At 39.0% G+C, this 22,606-nt stretch overlaps 1 protein-coding gene across 1 annotated transcript; it reads right to left on the minus strand.

Annotated features, from left to right (window-relative positions):
• Positions 1-5,962: 5,962 nt before the first annotated feature.
• LOC131060565 (F-box/kelch-repeat protein At1g51550) lies at positions 5,963-7,545 on the minus strand. Its single transcript, XM_057993837.2, has one exon. It carries the CDS (start codon positions 7,399-7,401, stop codon positions 6,403-6,405), a length of 999 nt encoding a protein of 332 aa, XP_057849820.1. The 5' UTR covers positions 7,402-7,545; the 3' UTR covers positions 5,963-6,402.
• Between the last annotated feature and the right edge of the window lie 15,061 nt (positions 7,546-22,606).

Consider the following 22,606-nt stretch of genomic DNA (forward strand, 5'->3'; position numbering starts at 1 on the left):
TCTACTATATAGGGTACCCTATGTATCTTATGATATTGTCACCAAATAATGTTGATGATGTATATTATACAACTTTTAAATATTTAGGACTCTAATGACACCTTTCAAAGTTATTATTACACTCTATTGATAGACTTCAAGATTGATCAATCACTTATGTCTACTAAAATGGTTGCAAGCCTAGGGTTGTCTCAAATCTTGATCTACTTATAGTTTGCATGACTTGATTTTTGAAGGTTCTTATCTCACTATTGTTCATATCATAGTGGCAGGAACATACCATGACTAACTCTAGAGATTGAATTGAATTGGGGAAAGAGGTCAATTAAGCCAATCCACCATCCTTTATCCCTTTTGTAAACTTATTGCACTCTTTGACCTTCTAACCAATTTTCAAATCAAGGATGTCTATGCCTAGAAAGGTATCATAAACATGTTGAGATTTGTCCCCTAGAATCACCCTTGGCTCAATGACATGTTTGTGGAATTTTGTGTTTCAAAAATTAACCCTTTTGCTACATTGACTATTCATAACATGTAAACTACTACCCTAGGGTTTAAACATGTTGGAAATTGTGATTTAAACACTAAGAAAATATTCAATCAAGCCCTAGTGTTGATCTTTGTCAAAAATAACCATAAAACCATGCAATCAATGCCTAAACCCTAGGTGGATAAAAAAGAAACTCCAGAACAACAAACTCTAGGTCTAGAATTTCATAAAAAAGTCTCCCCACAACAGCAATAAGAACCTCCAAAATTAATGGTTTCAAACTCTAGAAGGCACCAAAAATTCTAAAACTAATACAGAAAGGAAAAACTTTAAGTAATGCAACATTGGAGTATAAATTAAAATGGTTGGATTGCTACAAGGTGACCTTGAATCTTATTAAAAAACCTACCAAAAAGTAAACCTTAGTGCCAAAACCTATCATTGATGGGACATGAAACAATGAACAATTTGCATCATTTTGTTTTTATTTGCTTCTAGGCAAAAAGTGAGTCAACATCTTTAATTTTAGCTATCACCGACTTGAAGGCTAGCTATCTCCTCATGTGCACCCTATAACATCTTTTGCCACTTAATTTATGTTTTGTATTAACGTAAGCAAGGATTTTGAAAGGGCCCAAACCCTTGTATAAAAAGACCAAAGAAAAAATGAAAAAAGAAAGTAGGAAACTAGGGTCCTGACCCTAAACAAGTTGCCATAAGGCAAGGAAAAATAGGCCCAAGCTAGCAAGATGTAGTAGAGAAACAACACAACCAAACGAAGGGAACAATAATAGTCAAATGAATGAAAGAGCTAGGACCCCCAAGGTCCCACTTAAACAATGCCAAGCCTACAATGGGTTGGCCTCTCACCCAACACTCAAACATAAGTTTGGGGAAGTGATATAGGAAGACCTTTCTTCCTCCTTACAATAGTCTAGGAGACATTAGCATCCAAATTATTAGAACAAGAGAAAGCAAGGAGGATTCCCCCACGAAGAGCTCATCAACATGTGAGAGACATAGAATGTCGAGGAGAAGAGTGGTCATCCAACACATGAGTAGTCAAGAGTTGATTTTCAGTCAAGGGTAGATCGTGTCATGAGTTTAGGGAAATAGTTCCTCAAAATGGTCTAAGGGACATGTCAAATTCATGCTAGAATTAAGAGGCTCAACATCATCTTGAGAGGAGTCATTTGACAAAGAATCAAGAGCATGAATAGCTAAGTGATCTTCATTAGCATCCTTCCACCATGTAGAAAATCCCCTACAACATGAGAGAGGACAATTTGTAGCTAGATGACCAATGGAGAAGCATAGACAACATCTAAAGGGAAGGCCCTTATAATAAAGAGGTTGAATCCAAGGCCTATCCCCAACCATCAAAACCACATCCATATGAAAAGGCTTAGAGATGCCAATATCCACCAAAATGTGAGCAAAAGTAGAGTGCTCATGTAGAAAGTGGAATCATCAACTTTCAAGAAGTGACCAATAGAGTTGCTTGTGGCCTCATAACATGAAACCTCCCAAAACTAGGTGGGTTTGGAGGTCTAACCTACACTAGACATGCATCTAGTGGCTTGATAAGAGGGTTAAAGGAGGTTGACGAAGTCTTAACAAAGAAATAGTTCTCCCCCCATGCCCATAGCTTGCCCAACACCAAATCTATGTCATCGAAAGAGACAAAGGAGGCAATGAGCTCAATATTATCCGCCACAAGAGGCCTTCAAGAATTTAGCACCCATTCATTGAGATCAAGAAGAGAAGGCCAAAGATTGAAGTATTTGCACACCAAACCCCTATGTTGATGTAAGTCCTCATTTTCCACCACATCCTATCCCAAACCACCACCGAGGATCATTTAGCATAGAGAAGAGGACAAGATTTCCTCAAAACAGGAGCAACTCCAAAACTAGTAACCTAAGCAAAGCAGCATCCACCAACTGCAAAAGTAGGCACTAGTAGAAAAAGGCCTTGTCACACCATTAAGAGTGGCAATAGAGGAACCAAGGAGAGGGTTGTAAATAACCTTGAAATCACCAATTGTAAGAGGCAAACAAATCTTGGGTGTGAGGACACCACCAACACTAAAGTTTGAAACAGTAGCTAATGCAGCAAAAGCCATAGGTGCACCAAAAATAACAACAAATAAACCCTTGCTAGGTAACGCTACAACCACAAAAATCTATGCACCAACAACAAATGAACTTGTGACAAATGGTGCACCAATAACATGAAACACACCCACAACAAATGAAATAGCAGTAGCAGATGACCCAAAACCAAGCAGTACATCAACAATAGATGTAGAAGAACCATGGACCCTTGCAACAAACAAGGAATGAGTGAGAGTAGGAGCAAGAGAGAAACAAATTAAGTTACATTATCGATAGGACTAGGCCCATGTTTTACTTACTAAAACCATTGAACTCATGTTAAGAGTAATATAGGCATGCACCTCTTGAACACATGATGCTTGAATCATCTATCATATTTGGACATGCACATCAAGTTTGTCACTTAAATAATGTCTTCATTCATCTAAGGTATTTATTTTAACCCCACTAAGACTTGGTAAAACTCATTAAAAAATGTATTTGTGGTATGTTCTAGGCACACCATATATTCATTTGTGCCCCTTAAACTCTCAATAATAATAATTGAAGAACACATTTCCTTTATCTTGGCACTTGAATGTTGGTAGAATAAACATAGGCATCCATTTGTCTTCACCTACCACTTGGCAATGACTTAGGAGCTCTTTCCTTTCAATTTTGTCACTTGCCTTTTCATTGCTAAGGCATGCATCTTGTTCATGTTTGTCACCAAAGATTGATCAAACATCTCTTCTATGTACTTTCCCTTGAAACTTAAAAACCCAATACAAGCATTTGAACATAAACATTTCTACTGCTACAAACAACTAGCCAAACTTTCCTTTTCCTTTAACTATCCTTCATTTCCTATTCTTATTAATGGTCTAACCAATAGATAATCAACCTTGTTTATGGGTGTGGTATGCAACAAAAGAGAACAAGAACAAAAATGACACGTTCAACTCTCGTACTTAACAATTTTGAGATGGCTTCCATGAAATATGAGAAAACAATGTCTAGAAGACAAATCTCATTGGGATGTAACACCCATTAAATTTTATATACCTAGAAATGAGGTTAGGATTTGGAAAAGGATAACCATAGCTAAGAAGGTGAAGGTTTCCAGATTATTTATGGGGGACAAAGTAAAATCTAAGGGTGTGTCAATAGAATCTATACGATCTATTATGGCATCCATGGTTGATGAAAGTTCTACTAAAGGAAGGATGACAATTAGTGATAGGCAAGGTACAATGGTAGGGATGTTGAATTTTCAATCATAGGAAAAGGCAAATAATTAAATCACCCTTTATATTTTATTGTCCATTCCACTTCATTTCACGGGTTGTGTTCTTATTTCACAGATACTGAAAAAGACAAACAACAAAGATTCAATGAAATGCAATGATGCAAAATTCCAACTTTAGATTTTGAGGGAGGCCAAAAAAGATGTTGGGGCCTCAAATATCATATAGGTGGTCATTAATTCAACATGTGCTTAAATTAGTTGGTATGGTTATGGAAGATGCTTACAAGCACATTTTTTGGACCCCATCTATTCATATGTTATACAATGCATTCTTTGGGAATACAAATTGGATAAAAAGTGTGGTAGCAAAGTTCAAGATACATAAATGTTCATTTACAACCACCACACTTTGCTCTTTAAAACTTTTTCAAGTACAAAAATTTTCAAAGATGGATAATAGATATGTCAGTTATTTTATTTTGCTTGAGAGAATCATTGAGGTGCAAGAGCCTCTATACTAAATGACGGTTAATGCAAAGTGAGGTAGATGGGTAAAGGCAAACACATTTAAAGGAAAGAGTGAAGCACAAAATCTTTGATGATAATTGGTGGTTCGTTATGAAGTAAGAGATTTATACTATTATTCTTTGTATAAATTGCAAATTGCAAATTATTTTTTTCCTATTTTAAATTTAAATTTTATCAAGTTAAACAGTCAATCTATCATTTTAGTCTTATTATTTTTTTAATATTTTGTTTACAAATACATTTGCTCGTTTATCTCCTTCATGCAAAGGATTAGATATGCCAATACAAATTATTTTTCTCTTTGAGATATGTGTAGGATGTTTAACATGTTTGTCCAAATAAAACAAGTTTCATAGTGAGGACCTTGATTTGGAATTATATGAGAAGCATATCAAGTCCGCTATGACACAATTGAGGATGGTTATGAACAACCCCTTCATATGGCAACCTATGCTCTAAATTCCAAATGGTATGCACCAAAAGCTAGGAGAATGAATCTTTATTGAAGATGAAGAGGTGCAAAAACAATTTATGAAAGCCCTTTGAAAAATGTACAATATTGAGGCAACAACATTACTTCAATAGTGATTTAGCAAACCAAAGGCCAAGGCAAAAAAGATAAATTAACTAAAACCGATCATATCAAAATAGTGGACAAGGCATGGCAAAGATGCAATAGAGTTAAGTGTACTTGTCATTCACCTCATTTTAAACTGTGTCAGTTTCTTTGCTAAAAACAAATTCATATGGTCCACATACAACCCATTCATTTGTTACGAGGTAAAGGCTTACCTCTCAACAAATGGAAAAATTGGTGTTCCTACATGATGCTTTGCAACTTCAAGATTGATAGACTCTAGTGTGTTGTCAAACTTCAACCATCACATATTTTAATGAGATGGCATAGGAGGGCTTGATTAGGTTTCCATTAGATGAAGTAGACTCTCATATTGGGAGTAACTCAGAGTCAAACTATTTTAGTACAGGCTAAGATTAGGCATAGCAACAATAGATCTAATTGCTATATTAGTTTTTAAGATTTTTTTTATTCACATTTTGTAGTTGTAGGCTGTAGCATCTCTGCCTTGTAGAAAACAATAAAATTTTGTTAATTTATATGCTCTCTCATGTGAATTCAAATAATTAAAAGTTTTTAAATTTTTTTAATTTTCCCTATTCTTTTAATTGTTGCCCCTTGTCATCCTTCCAAAAAAAAAATGGCCTTCCAACCCCAAAATGCATCCCTGCCACCACCATCTCGGAAACACTGCAGAACATACACCGAATGATGCTCAAAAGCTTTAGTCTCAAAAAAAAAATGATAAGATAAAGATTGTAGAGAAAAGATGTAAACCACTGTTCTTTACACCAAAAAGATTTGTCCAAAGAAAAATAACACTACTAAATGCCAATTACATTTCATAAAGTGACCCACCACAGCCATAAGTTCAACTTAAAAATATAAATTCTTCCAAATTTTAATAACAATGATTTGTATATGAACTTAAGTAGATAGCATATGTTTTAATAAATAATCCTTCATTGCTTGAGGGAAACCAGTTATTGAAATCAACATATGTAAAGAAAAATCTGATATGTGAAAGAAAAACAGCTTGGATTATGTATTACTTCCCTTTTAGAGGAAAAGGAAGTACTAAAAGATATAGTTACATGTATCCAACTGCATGTATTGCATTTCAACGTGTGACATGTATTAGTGATTTATGAAATGCATTGATACAGTGGATGTGCATATCCTTTGGAAAAGAGTTCTTCTAGGATCTGGATATCTGGAAGTCCATCCCGTGGACCTGGATTTAAGAAGTTACAAACCATGATATTGACATACAAAAGGACACCATGACACTGCATATATCTGGGGTTTACATTTGTATGTAATGATTGGATAATCTTCTGATAAGATCTGGATACTGTTCCAAGGACTGAAATTTGAAGGCAATTTTGAAGCTATGACACTTTTGTACATAATACTTATCTTGCATGCTAGTTAGATACTCATAAACACCTTTTTTAAACTATGGAACAAGTTCTAACAGATAGAGCTCGGCATCAAAGCTTAACCCAACAGCTGCAGTTGGCTGAAGCTCGCCATCCACCATTCCTCCAAATATAACTATAGAACGCCCAGAACCAATAGGACATGCTCCATGAAAGGACCTCTCATTTGGAGGGAAGCCCTTTTGCTTGAGTTTTTTCCAAATCTTATGAGTTACGGGGTTTTGCATTATATCAGGAACTGTTATATCTGGACTTGAAGTGAAAAATGCTGGACTCTCAATCAAACCCCCTGCAATTGGATCAAGAATCCAAATATCACCTTTCCTGCATCTGGAAGCATCTTCACCACCATAAATGAGGATTCTTCCTCCAAACACAGGGGTAGCAGAATGACCTGAACGGGGTGCTGGGATTCCATCTAATGGATTTGGTTCATATGAACAAAGTTCAACCCACTCTGGTTGGTTACCCTGCATATCAAACATCCATACATCATTTAGAACTTCAAAATGTGTACCTCTACCTCCAAACAAAATCATGCGATTTGCATCAATCCATGTTAGCGTGTGACCCGATCGTGGAGGTGGTGACAACAATGTCTCAATTTCATGCCAGCATGGTTGTTGACCTTCATTAAGATTCAACATCCATGTATCATTCAGTCTCAAACCATCTGGTCCAATTCCACCATAAACCACAATTCTGTTGTCCCCAGCAAAGCAGCCTGCATGTGCACCACGAGGAGCTGGAGCTGCAGCAACTTCTAACAGCTTCCATGAAATCCTTCCAACTGGAGATTTATCGTACAAAACTTGCCCTATCCATGTGTCATTTAGGCGTTCACCATTATCATTAATACCTCCAAAAAGAACTAGTAGATCTCCCACAACTGTACAACTTTGTCCGAAACGGCCACTAGGTGTGCCACTTTTGACCTGTTGCCATCTTAATCCATCTGCAAGATTATCTGTTACGGAAGCTATCCATGTGTCATCTAAATGGCGCCCTGCAAACATAAAGTAGTAAATAATTAATCACTTTCACATGAATCATGTTCTATTCAAAATCCAACTGTAGTTTGTTAAACAAAAGAAATATGGTGGACTAAGTATTCTCTGCCTTACTTGAGAGCTAGTGTTCAAATTCTGATCATTATAAGTTTGAATGCTCTAATTTAAAACTTCCTACATTACTTGAGATTTCATTTCAGATAGCCCACAGTTTCTTGACAGCACTAAGCTAGGGAAAAACACCCTATCCTAAAGACGTCTATAAAAAGTAGGGCCTCAACTGTTCCGGGCACTCCCTAAGTATTTTTTCTCTAGGAGGTTGAGGCTGAAGAATATAAAATTTCAAAATGGAATCAATGACAGCCAAATCTCTTTCTTCAAATAAGCATAGAAAGTTGTGATTGTCCTGCCAGCTGTGAATAGTTTCTTTAACAAACCAATTGAACAAAAATAATATTTATCAACATGCCAATTAGACACAGGTCATAATTATCAGATATTGAAGACAGACAAGTTTCCATTATTACCTTTTTTTATCAAATGAATGACTGTTAGTGATAACATAACAAAAAACTTTTCAGTACCTGTTGGTCAATCATACATTGTTCATCGATTATGTCTACCAAATACAAGCAGCAAGAGGTCCTTTCTTAGTAATTGTATAGCATAAAATATTGATCAATAGTTTTCAAGGTTCAATTTCTTCTGGTTTGGGTTTTGTTATCGCAGCTTCTCTTTCAACAGTTAAGTTAGTAACTCAATTCACCTTGCATGGCTCTTCAAGCTAGTGTGGCTATTGAGCTACCTATTGGCCTATGTACTGTAATTGGCATAACCTATTTTGAATTAGCTAGCTGATCTATAAAGTTGGCAGCAAGGATATTTGATGCAGTCTTGATTGGTAGGGTGACTCTTGCAACAGGCTCGAAATCTAAGCACTACTCTCAGGCTATGGATATTTCCAATTGGCAAATGTATGTTTTCATACTCCACTCTATACTCTCAAATATCATATTTGAGGCTTATAAGAATTTGCAATTATTCTTAGGTGGATTTTTAAATTTAGAACTTAGTGTTGGATATCGATCAAATATGCTTCAGGAGGGACTCTCTTAATTCTTCAGTGGTTTCTAATTGCGCTGAATGCTGGGCTTCATGGAGATTTATTAAACAACATGATGAACTTGAAAGGTTAAATATTATAGAGATCATAAAAGATGAATAAGTCTATGAAGTGGATCTTGATAGTATCAATGAAGCTGAATCAAAGCGGGAAATTTTAATAGTTTATCAGTTGATATATTAACTATATTGCCAGTATTCCACATTCAGTTGAAGACTAGGACCTGTCTGGAACCTTTGCAAATACCTGGCATACATAATATTTCATAGCATGCACTGAGAAAAATGAGATTGATACAGCAAAAGAAACAAGAAGACATTATAAAAGAAAAGAAATCATAAATATACTTTCTTAAAGCAACTTGTCACAGAAAACAAAAAAAAGTGTTTTGCTGAAAGAGAAAACTATGATATATAAGAGCATATAAAATTCTATTATTATAACTTATTTTTTATAGGAAATTTAAAGCAAAAGGGGCTCAGTCACTAGTGTCCTTAACAAGGACTTCAATAGCATGATTCATGTCAGTAAATGAATTATGTAATTAATAGATAGTGATACCCTTATTGCTCTCACAGATAAATCCCCTTGTAGAATTCAGTCATGTTGCTATAAGTCTAACATGTCGCAGAATACCTCCCACAAGAAAAAAAATCAATCGGCTAAATCTAAAAATTGGCTAATGTATAGAATCTCTGCCTCTAGGAATGGCTATATGTATAAAATCTCTGCAAGTATGTTAAGGAGGTACAAGAGAGTGGGACATCATACATGATCAACATTGAAAAATGGGAAAGCATGCCAACCAAGCAATAGGAAATAGATTCCTGTTTGGATGGGGAGTTTCCTGGTTCATGTTTTCCCTGAGATGCAGGAAACAACTGGGAATCTAAGGAATAGAAAAGGAGGTTTTTAATGCTCCAAAGAGAATTTTCCTGAGCTGTTGAAAACTTGAACATCAGTTGTGAGGTAGTTTGGCCTTGGAGTGTATCATGAATAATTGTTTCCTCAATGTTCATTTTGTGGGCTTCTTAAGTTCAAGGCATGAAGTTCTGGTCTATTCTTGCTTTTGATTATAGCTATATAGCCTGTTTTAAATCAATCAGCTTATCTATCCAACCAATGAAAGTGGTTGCTCCCTATGCTACCATGCATATTCTCTCAGCCAAAATATTGGCATTAATATTGATTTGTCTAATTGGGCAAGGTACTTGTTTTTAGTCCAAAGAAAGGCATAAAGCTGTATATTTGAAAACAACTTTTATTTAAGTTATTCAAAAGACTAGGTGAAAAACTTGTAGCTATCCTCCTTAAAAGCTCTAATATATAGTGAGACACGGTATTGTTTAAATTTTGTAGAAACATGATAGCATTATAAGGAGCAGAATCCGTAACATCCTAAGCATGACTGACAAGAAATTATTTGCATAAATGTTTCATATAATGCTAGTGATGATGTGACACAATCTCTGACAAGGGTGCTAAATAGATATAAGAAATTTAAGCATGGAAAGATATCATAGCATTTTTATAGAAGCTTGATGTAATAATTGATCATGAAATCAAGATTCATACAATAAATAATATAATCATTAGGCAAAACTTCTAATAATCATTATGTTTATTTACTACTAGACTGTACACTGCTTACATAAGAGCATAAGAAAGGCTTCCCAAGTTTAAGCACATGAAGATGCATGGGTATGTCAATACTATTAGTATTTATATAGGCACCAAGATATGTGGGTATATGTATGTAGAAGAGGTCCTCATCCCAATACCTGAGCTTCCAGGTAACTATTCAAAATACATATTCGTATCTTTGTATGTGCTATTCATCAAAAAGCACCATACTAAGCATGTGATCACCCTATGACACCTTTGGTCCTTTCCAAACCTGCAGCTAGAGAATGGGGTTATGTGTAAACCTGTAATGAGATCTACACAGCAAACTTGTTGTGAGTACCACTATTGTCTTGGAGTCCATCCTGATGATACTGGTAGTGATGCCCCCATTTTCCTAGGTTTGTCATGTCTCTCAAATAACAAGACAGAGAAAACTACAGCACATGCATATAAAGGAATTGCACATAACTTGAAATAGATAGAAAAAATCCTTTTATTCGTGTACAAAGCAGCACATATTGCTATGGTGCAAGGAGATATGACACTCTATGAGAGCTACTTTTCCTGACCAAGTCCTTCATAAACATAGTTTAGTTGAGCATGTGTCAATTGGATCACAACCATCCCAGTAACAAACAATGCTAACCAACACAACGCTACTAAGTCATCTATCGAGACATAATCATGGCCAAGTCTCATTACAATTAAAAAAAAAGCAAAAAATACAAAGTATTTGTTATAAATAGCTAACTAAAATCTCCTCAGCATGTTCAAATGTATAAATTTGTTCTACAATACCTTAGGAAGTCATCCAGACCTTGTCCAACACATGTGATCATTTGGGTTCCTTTAAGACCTTCCACGGCCAGTCCACAATGCCACCATGCGACATTCAGAAATTTTGCTTGCAATGCCTGACATTGTCATGCCACATATTTTTTGGAACAATCAAGGTGCCAACAGGATTCATATCTTGGGCATCTTTAAGGTGACTGAAACACTCTTTTCTGTACTTTTCAGATTCAACTTCTCTTTGACTAGATGTGGCATCAGCACCCTCTCAGTGGTTTTTAAATTCACCTATAAGGATCCCTCTCCTAAACATTGTACCAGATTCTTAACAGCTTCACAAAGGCAATATTGCATATGATCACCTACAAACACCATTATGGTCATTCGCTTTCACACAAAATCACTCTTCCAAAGAGGTACCCTCAAATAGTTTCAGTGGTTTTTCTTTGTTTCAGCTTTACATTATCTTTGCAGATTTGAGTATTGGTTGTGTTTCATTTAGATTGTCTCTATGATTTTTTGAATTCTGAAAAAATCTACACTTCTCTCAGTATTTGGGATCTAACTTTAGCTGTGTCTTCTTTATATACAAAAGAAAAAGGAAAGAATTATCTAGCTTGCATTCTACTTCTAGGTCAAATTAGGGCCTTCTTTCTATTAATGTATCTTGGATTTATTCCCATTACAGCAAATAGATTAGTAGGAAAGTCTTCTTTGTTTGGGATCCCATATCAACTAAAATCCTCAAAACCATAAATCAAGCCCTAGTTGATCTTTTCCTTTTTACCATTGGTTAATTCAGTTTATCTAGGGTCAATCCTTCACCATGTCAGTGGAGCTCAGACTTAGTTTCTTTGCTTTCTTTTCTTACCCTATCTTCTTCAGTATCAAACCTTTGTCCCGGTCTTTGCAATTACAACATGATCAACTTAAACTTCTTATGGCAGTCGAAACATCCCATAGAAAGAAGCAGTATAGGTCGACAATAATCAAAGCTTATACCAAAGTAGCTTCCTTTCTAGGTCCACATACACAATACCCATTAGAACACAATGACTGAATTTGTGCCTTGAGTCCTAAGAACACCCTCTAGGGCACAAGGTTCATCCCACCATTCCTATTGACTGGAATTTATGCTACTTGATCTCCTTATAGCTCTTATACAACCTAAGGTCAAGTCAATGCAAGTCACAAAGGAAACTTGCATGAAACAACTTGTAATGTTCCCCGACCGTACAGTACGGTATAACCGGCAAAGGAGAAGGGATTGTTGAACTTGGCAGAGAAGGATCGTACGGTGGGTAGACCACACTATGGTAGCGAAGTGACCGTACGGTGTATGAGGAGGAGGTCGTACGGTGTAGATGTCGTACGGTGGGTGAAATAGAGCGTACGGTGTGTCAAGGAGGGGACCGTGCGGTGTAGATGCCGTACGGTGGGGTGAAACAGGGCATACGATATATCAAGGCAAGCCGTATGGAGGAGTCCACGCAGGCCATATGGTGGTGATAATGAGCGTACGGTGAAGGGGCTGCACGATGTTGGGAAGAGGGTGGATGTATGGCGGAGAGTTCGTACGGTGGTGCGAGGGAGAAGCGGCCGTACGGTGAAGCCGTACGTGTGGAGGGTCTGCCGAGTGGTACGGTGGTTCAATGGGTTACCTTCGGTTTCAGTAATTGATCTTCTGCGCGTATACCAAGTATTGAACTCTGAGCGATAACATGCATATATAGCAGAAATGACGCTGGAAGTTAAATTTGATTCAACAATGATAAGGTTCCAGATTGCCAGATCCGGAACAAGTACAAAGACAAAATAGGGTGAGAGGTGAACCTCACCGAAACTGCAAATACCAAATAGGGAGGGTCTTTCACCTCTGAAATGGCGGATAACAGAACTCCAACAGGAATTCGCACAATAGAGAAAGGATATCAAAAATTCGCATACCCCTAACAATGACCAACACGGCCAAATATATGGGCTCCGGGAAACTTCCCGAAGGGTTACAAACAGGCCGACATGACCAACCAAAACTTGCCTAATCTAATTAAATAAAAGGGCCCGAAATATTTGTTATTAAATTTGGGCCTTACAACAAAGTAATTAGATTTATTATGTAATTACATCGGGGATATCACAGTCCTCCCGAGCCAAAAATTGCTTGCCCTCAAGCAATTGCAGACTTGGATGCTCCAGAATTTGTTCGCCTTCCCAGGTGGCATCCTCAATGGGTAGATTCTTCCAGCGTATAAGGAACTCTTTGACTGTGCGTGTTCTCAACCTCTTTTCTCTGACATCGACGATCTCCGCCAGTTCCAAAATTAGTTTCCCTTCTTCGTCGATGGGTGGCAGATCCCTAGACACTGTGACGCGTTGCCCGACGGCCTTCTTCAGACATGACACATGAAAAACATTGTCAATCCGACTTCCTTCAGGAAGCTCCAATTCGTAGGCAACTTCGCCCACTCTCCGAGCCACCCTGTAGGGTCCATAGAAACACGGCTTCAACTTCTCCTTACCACTTGTCTTCAAGGAGGATTGTCTGTGCGGCTGAAGTCAGAGGTAAAACAGATCACCAACTTCAAATTTTCGTTCAATTCGGTCAGCATACATCTTTTGTTGGTTCTGTGCCCTCTGCAGGTTTTCTTTGAGAGCTCTCAGGATATCTAAACTCTCCTGAAGCCAATCTTTGGCCATTGGTGCACGACTATCTCCCAATGCCAGGTCAACAAATGAAGAAGGTTCATAACCATACAGTGCTTTGAAAGGTGGCATGCCTATCGACATGTGATAAGTGGTGTTGTAACAATGTTCACCCAAATGTAACCAGCGAACCCAAGCCCTATGTTGTGCTGAGACGTAGTTCCTGAGATAACCCTCCAGCCATTTGTTCACAATCTCAGTCTGTCCGTCTATCTGCGGATGTTAGCTCGTGCTGGGCGACAGCTCGGTTCCAGCCAACCGAAATAACTCCGTCCAGAAGATACTCAAGAAACGGCTATCCCTGTCACTGACTATGTTTCGCGGTAAACCATGTAGGCGGAACACCTCGCGGAAGAACAACTCGGCTACTTGAACTGCTTGGTATCTTGTGGGGATGGCAAAAAAATGTGCATACTTGGTCAATCGGTCAACTATGACAAAAATGCAATCCTTTCCTTGCACTCTGGGGAGTCTCGTAATGAAATCCATCGAGATGCTATCCCATTTCTGGTTGGGAATTGGCAGTGGTTGCAGCAGTCCGGCCGGCAGGTTATGCTCAGATTTGTTCTGCTGACAGGTGGAGCATTCCCGTACATACTGCAGAACATCGTCCTTAAGCCCCTTCCAGGAAAACCTTTCACGGATCTGTCTGTAGGTTTTCAAGTATCTCGGGTGTCCAGCCAAGGGGGAGTCGTGCAATTCCTTCAGAACCTTTTCCTTCATCTTGGATTCGGGTACCAGATAAATTTTGTCCTTGTAATAAATGATGTCGTCAATTACCTTGTATCGGTCATCCTGTACTTGACCATCCATCAGTTCGCAGGCAAAAGTGTTCTTAGAGTATTCAACCAACAGATATTGCTTCCAGTTCGCCGAAATCTGAGATAAAGAACATATGGTGGGCCTTCTGGACAGGGCATCAACGACCACGCTATTCTTTCCTTTCACATATTCAATGTCGAAATCAAATGCCTGGACTTTGCTCACCCATTTCTGTTGTCGTTCATTCAGATCCCTCTACTCCAAGAAGTATCGCAAGCTGTTGTGATCTGTTCGCACAACAAACTTTGCTCCGACGAGGTACTGTCGAAACTTCGTCAGTGCGTGTATGATGGCGAGCATCTCCTTGTCGTAGATGGAATATAACCGCTCAACTCCCGAGAGCTTCCGGCTCTCGAACGCAATGGGGTGACGGTCTTGCATCAACACCGCTCCAATGCCTTCACCCAAGGCATCACACTACAGGATGAAAGGGCGAGTGAAGTCTAGTAGTGCCAGAACCGGACACGTGCTCATCACTTCTTTTAGTTTGTTGAAAGTCTGTTGTGCCTGCACATTCCAATGGAAGGATCCTTTCTTTGTCAGATCTGTCAGTGGTGCCCCAAGTTGTGAAAATCCTTTCACAAACCTTCTATAATAACTGCACAAACCAAAAAATCCGCGCAACTCCGAGAGAGTCTTTAGTGGAGGCCAATCCAAAATGGCCTGAATCTTTTCCTGGTGAACTTGTACCCCCTGGGCGCTGATGACGTGACTCAAGTATAGGACCTCGGTCATTCCAAATTCACATTTGGATCTTTTGGCATATAGTGATTGTGATTCCATAATCCCCAATACTTCATCTAAATGCCCCATATGTTCCTTCCAGGTCTTGCTGTAGATCAGTATGTCATCGAAGAATACCAATAGGAACTTACGCAGTTGCTTGTTGAAGATGTGGTTCATGCAAGACTGAAAAGTGGCCGAAGCATTGGTTAATCCAAACGGCATGACCAAGAACTCATAGTGTCCGTAATGGCAACGAAAGGCCGTCTTTTCCACATCTTGCTCCCTCATACGGATCTGATGGTAGCCAGGATGGAGATCAATCTTGGAGAAATAGATTGCGCCATGTAATTCGTCCAATAGCTCATCGATCCTGGGAATGGGGTACCTATTCTTGATAGTCTTCTTGTTTAGTGCAGGATAATCGACACACATTCTGAGAGTCTCGTCCTTCTTCTTCACCAGTACCACCGAGGACGCAAAGGGGTAAGAACTTGGCCGGATCCATCCCTTATCGAGGAGTTCCTGGATCGTTTTCTCTATCTCATCTTTGAACTTCTTCGGGTGGCGATAGGGTGTGGTGATAACGGGTTTTGCCCCCTCCTCCAACTCGATGGTGTGCTCAAACCCTCTGTGTGGGGGTATACCAGGTGGAATATCAGCGAAGACCAAGCTATGCCCATCCAGAACCGATTGAAGTTCCTCATCCTGATAGTGAGTCGGTTGCCCTTTCACAGGTTTTGTTGAGATCAAGCAATGTGTTGCCCAGACCACTTCATCATGTCTGAAGATGGCTTCCATCCTTTTGGCAGAAATCTCCCTTGGGCTGCCATTCGACATTCCCCTAAGAACTACCTTCCTGCCATCAACCTCGAATGAGAACTCCATCCGTTTGAAGCTCTGTGTGTACTGGTCGAGGGTCTCCATCCATTGAATGCCCAGTATGGCATCCGTGTCATCCAGATCCACAACAAAGAAATCATCGGTCACCGTGTAATTTCCCATGGTGATACTCAGTTGCGGAACCAGGTGAGTGCATGATAGGAGATTTCCTCCTGCCACCTTGACATCGAACCCTTCATGTTCCTTCGTACACAAGCCCCTACGGTTGACGAGTGACAAGTTTATGAAGTTGAGCGAGGCTCCACTGTCGAGCATAACAAGAACTCGTTGCCCTTGGAGTGTACCACGTACTCTAAATACACTGCACCTCGGGGTACCCGCTAGTGTGGCGATGACGCCCCCCCTCCGTACCAATGTGGAGATTCTCTCCGCTAGGCTGGTTTCTTTGGCCGATTCTTCCCTTGGGGTTTTGCTTTCTTCATGCTCCTCTTCTCCATCAGACATTACTTCAATATAGTGAATCTTTCCTTTGCCCAAACATCGGTGGCTTGGTTCCCATGGTTCTTTGCAGGTGAAACACAGCTTCTTCCTTCTAAGTTCCTGTCTTGTGGCTTCATCGAGTGATGTCCCCTTCGGATAGGGTTTATTATCCTTCTCCCTCAGAACGAAAGGTGGTTTGGTAGGTGCAAAACTTCTGGACAAGGAAGATGTTGCCATGTTGCGGGCCTTTTTTATTGCTTCTGTGAGTGTGCTGGGGTTGAACCCTTTTACCCAACCTTTCAGTGGTTCCATCAATCCGTCTATGAACAAGACCACCAATCTCCGCTCTGAGATGTCAGTCACCAACACAGATAGTCTCTGGAATTCTGTGATGTAACTGTCCACAGATCCCAACTGCTTTAGTTGCGCCAACTCCTTGAAATTGAGTTCTGGGTCCTTCCCGTCAAATCGATCTATGAGCTTCTCTGTGAATTCAACATAGGAAGTTATCTGGTCATGGCCAAGAGTGACCATTCCATGATGCCACCATTCATGCGCAACCCCTTCCAGGTAGAGTGCTGCGAACTTGATAGCTTCATCTTTAGGCATCGGGTTGAGTTGGAAGTAAGTATCTGCCTTTTGAACCCAGGCACGTGCCGAGGTTGCTCCGGCCCCATCAAAGGATGACAGGTTTATCTTGCCAACCTTCCGTTTGATGTCATTGTTCTAGTGTCCATAATGGCCCCGACTTCTGCCGCCCGAGTATTTCATCTGGAGTTCCACATAATCCTTGAAGGATATGTCCCCTTCAAGATTTGCATCCCTCCAATCTTGACTCAACTGTGCTTGCATCTCCTGAAAGGTGGGTTCTGGCTCCCCCCGTGGTGCTTCGGATTTTTGAGGAAAAGTCGGCATAAGCGGCCGTGAATGTGAGCGTTGGACTTTTGACCTTCCCGTGACCGAATCATCGCCCTGTCCATTCTGTTCTCCATTCGTTTTTCCCAAGGCCAATTGTCGTAAGGTTTCCTCCATGATTTGTTGTCGTTGCTCTCCTCTGGTTAGGGTGTCATTGAGTTGAGCTTGGCTTTTGGTTAGCTCCCTTAATAGTGCCATGACTTCTCTTGTAGGGTCCTGTGGTTCGCCCATTCGATCAGCTGAAAAGTACCTCCTTTTGGTGTATACTTGCATCCGCTACACGACAGGCTGGGAAGATCACAAGCTCTGATACCACTGTAATGTTCCCCGACCGTACAGTACGGTATAACCGGCAAAGGAGAAGGGATTGTTGAACTTGGCAGAGAAGGATCGTACGATGGGTAGACCGCACTATGGTAGCAGAGTGATCGTACGGTGTATGAGGAGGAGGTCGTACGGTGTAGATGTCGTACGGTGGGTGAAATAGAGCGTACGGTGTGTCAAGGAGGGGACCGTGTGGTGTAGATGCCGTACAGTGGGGTGAAACAGGGCATACGGTATATCAAGGCAAGCCGTATGGAGGAGTCCACGCAGGCCATACGGTGGTGATAATGACCATACGATGAAGGGGCTGCACGATGTTGGGAAGAGGGTGGTCGTATGGCGGAGAGTTCGTACGGTGGTGTGAGGGAGGAGCGGCCGTACGTGTGGAGGGTTTGCCGAGTGGTACGGTGGTTTAATGGGTTACCTTCGGTTTCAGTAATTGATCTTCTGCATGCATACCAAGTATTGAACTCTGAGCGATAACATGCATATATAGCAGAAATGACACTGGAAGTTAAATTTGATTCAACAATGATAAGGTTCCAGATTGCCAAATCTGGAACAAGTACAAAGACAGAATAGGGTGAGAGGTGAACCTCACCGAAACTGCAAGTACCAAATAGGGAGGGTCTTTCACCTCCGAAATGGCAGATAACAGAACTCCAACAGGAATTCGCACAATAGAGAAAGGATATCAAAAATTCGCATACCCCCAACAATGACTAACACGGCCAAATATATGGGCTCCAGGAAACTTCCCGAAGGGTTACAAACGGGCCGACATGACCGACCAAAACTTGCCTAATCTAATTAAATAAAAGGGCCTGAAATATTTGTTATTAAATTTGGGCCTTACAACAAAGTAATTAGATTTATTATTTTATTACATCGGGGATATCACACAACTTTGCAAACCGCCATATGGATTAACCAAGGAAGACACATGTAGGTGGTGAATATCCATATGCACATGCTGTAGGGTTACTTGTAACAAAGATTAGCAATAAAAAGAAAAATGAGGGGCCACCAGCCAACCACTAATTAAGGGGTATTCATTTGACCAGTATGCTAGATTCGAGTCATGCCATATGTTATAAACTAGTATTCACCATAACAATGTGTACAATGCTTCATCCAGCACATACACATTAATACATACCTAAGCATTGCCATAAAACAAAAATCCTTTAGTGATGAAATGCATCTAATGCAGCCAAAATTCATCACTGTTGGAAACTTAGAACATTTAGACAGCCTTTAAGAAATCCACAATACTTCAAACATAAAATATAAATCCTTTACTACATAGATGGAAAATAGAAATGTATAACAGAAACAAAAATCATAAGTAATACAAATTCTGTCCAAAACTTTCCAAAAAAATACCTGCAGTGTGTGATCCTCAAGGCAGCACAATCCTATTTTGGGAATTAGATATTGTCATAGTAATGTGTTTGTTCAATTTGCCCTCCTCTAAAGATCGTATATGTGGAAATATGTACAAAATCTAGGTTTGAAATACCTCCATGTGTAAAGGGGTGTTCAACTTCTCCCACCTTTTCTGGATGATGGGGTGAATGTGCTCATTGTACAACTCTAGGATAGGGTCTCTCCCTCAAATGGAAGCCTTCATTTGGCCAAGCATGCTATCAATGCATTCATAGGTCTCCCCAAGACTAGGACTATAAAAATCCCCAAATCTGATAATTGTGAAAATATGTTGTACACTAGATGTGATGTACCTCACATTTGACAGAAAGGTATCACTGACCGCAATTTCCTTCACCTTCTTCCCCAACTTAGTCTTTAACTCCTTCCACCTATTCTAATCTTGTGTCACAAGTCATAACCATAATTTGCAATGGCTATTGTAGCTCAAGCAATAGGAAGTAAATCAAGTCTCAAATAATTTGAGGAATTCTTTCTTGCAAAGATCTGAAACAATGCCAATGAGGAATGGTAATTGTAAATGGACATTTGTATCCCTTGCATCAACCACCTACTATTTCACCCATCCTACCTTTACAATGTTTTTAAGTGCATTGTTTATAGCATGCACACAACAAGAGGTCTAATAGATGTGCCTAATGAAGATTGAATCAACATACCCACTTTCTATAAACATTTCTTGCATTAGTAATCACCTACACCAAGTTTTGAGGACAAGCCTCCTCAATGGCTTTTCTTATGATCTGAAACTAAAATCCCACATCTTTGCATTTTCTTGAGCAATCAACTACCTGAAAAAAATAAGGTACATCAATCCATGAAACTATAATGTTAATGAGAGAACAATGTCTAATATTCATCCACCCATCCATGATTACACTACAGTCATGTGCTACCCTTCTCCTCTATCAACAAGTTAACCTTGGAATAATCTTTTTTCCAAGGTAGAGGTTCTCAATCTAGTCACATTGGGACCCACATAACCACGACCAACTTTTCTTACCTTTTCACATTTCCTTGTACAAAGGAGATTGGCAAACATGGAAAAAAATGTTGTTACCAAAATGGATATTGGCAATGGCCTCATCTACAACCTCCCTCCCTTGCACGATGAACATATGTGTGATTGGGTTCAGTGACGATGAACCTAGTACTAGAAACTGTTGGTGCAATGATTTCACATAAAATAATTTGATCATTGATAGTGATAGATTTCTGGATTCAACTGTGTAAGAATTTTTGCATCACTACCAATGGTACAAATATATTTATTCTGAGTCGTTATCAATCATTATATTTATTCTGCAAATCAAGATCATTATTGACATTGAATGTATCCATTTTGACACTGGAAATAGATGCAAAATTAAAAAAACAATATATGTATTAAAAATTCTTACACAGTTGAATCCAGAAACCTATCACTATCAATATCATGGACTGTGGAAATCTGATAAATATAATTTGATCATCTCAACCCTCATTTCAAGTGTTTCACAAAGCCTAACTCCTTTACCAAGGGTATGCAAATTAGTGTGCATTAACGCTTGTAATGCTGCCATTCCAACCCGCTAGGCAAATGTTACATTTCAATTTCCAACCATTACCTGAATTAGATACTCTATTTGGGCAAGTATCATTGCAAGTTATTGCAAAGAATTTTTCTTGTTAAATGGCACTTTGGCATTCTGTTCCAATAACTCTAAAGGCAATCAGATTGCAATACAATTGCAACTGGACTATTTATGGTTGGTTGGGATTTGCATGTGGCTGTCAACTGATTCCTCATTATATTTATTCTGCAAATTAAGATCAGTATTGACATTGAATGTAACCAATTTGACGCTGGAAATAAATGCAAAATAAAAAATCAATATAAATATTAAAAACAAGCACAGCAAGCTTTTAAATTTCAAAATAGAACTCTCAGTTGTCAGCTATAAAAAAATTTGAAAACAGCATAATGTGTTTTCTAGGTTTCCTTCAGCTATCAGTGGGGAACTTTGAAACATTTTCACATGTCAATAGAAAACAATCCCATGACAGGATCCAAAATGAAGGTTAAAAACTTGGAGGTCTCAAATTAACATTAAATTGTCATAAACTCAGTTCTGTTATTTTCATTTCATATGGTATATACTATCAAAGACAGCATCAAATGTGATGATGGGAGTTAGATGACTGTCCTATTGGGTGAAATCATGCAAACAATTTTATTCTCATCCACAAGATGACCAAATAAATTGTAAGGAGGGAAATCCAGGGTTTACAATGATGGATAAGACAATTCGAGTGTTGTTTGTGTTTCAAACTTTCATCATTCATGTGAATACTGAAAATTGAACAACAATTTAAATTAAAAAGACAAACGAAAACATTAAAAAATTAAAAAATAATAACTGAAACACAAATATTTCTTGTTGCACTCCTGTGACCTTTTCCTCTTCTTTGCAAGCAAAAAGGCTGAAGTGAAATTCCCACTCTCAAGTCAAAGTGTGTGGTGTGTCAATCTCATCAACTTAATAAACTGCTAGTGCTATATAGTAGTTATACTAAAGATGGAGCCAAATGACAAAAAAATATGCTTCTAACTGTATAAGAATGCTGTAGATGCCTGAAAATGGAGGTAAGTGAACAATGTGCTGATATTAATTATAGTTAACCTGCAAGAAACTGCCTAATGTGCTGAAAACCTGCTAAAAGTCGCTCTTGTTCATGACAGTAGCAAAAAGATCGAGTCTTCCAAAATGGCAAAATGCAAAGAGAAAGCATGAAATGAAAATGATGAGGCATATAGCCAAAAACCTGAAGGCTTGTAGGGACCAAACGAGGTGTTAAGGTTTCTGATTTTTTCAGAAAAGTTAGTCGATTTTTTTAGTTTGGCCATAGGGGATGTCAAGATGTCCCTAATATGATTTGGCACTCTCCTAGTGTACCCAAATGGTGGACGTTCCCATGAGATATTCCCCTAGTAGAGGAGGTATCCCTTTTCCCATTTATTTACATTTTCCAAAACACGAGGAAGGAGAGAAGGGATTAACATTGTGTACCCAACCCTACATCTCCAAGGCATCTCATTAGGGAAACGTCTAAAAAACAAGGGGACCTATCCCTAAAAAATTGAAGCTTTGAATTATTGAAAAAAAGTCACAAAATAGCCAATGCTAACATTGCCAGAATTTGATAAAGTATTCCAAATTGATTGTGATGCAAGTGGAAGTACGATTGGAGTAGTACAAGTCAAGAAGGTAGACCAATAGCATATTTCAATCAAAAGTTGAATGATGCAATGAAGAGATACTCAATATATGATCAGGAATTTCATGCCATGATTCAAGCATTGAAGAAATGGACACATTACTTGTTACCAAAGGAATTTGTATTGTTGCAGATCATCAAGAGTTCAATATT

This window comes from Cryptomeria japonica, chromosome 5 (genome assembly GCF_030272615.1).
Source record: "Cryptomeria japonica chromosome 5, Sugi_1.0, whole genome shotgun sequence".
In the NCBI taxonomy this organism is placed as follows: Eukaryota; Viridiplantae; Streptophyta; class Pinopsida; order Cupressales; family Cupressaceae; genus Cryptomeria; species Cryptomeria japonica.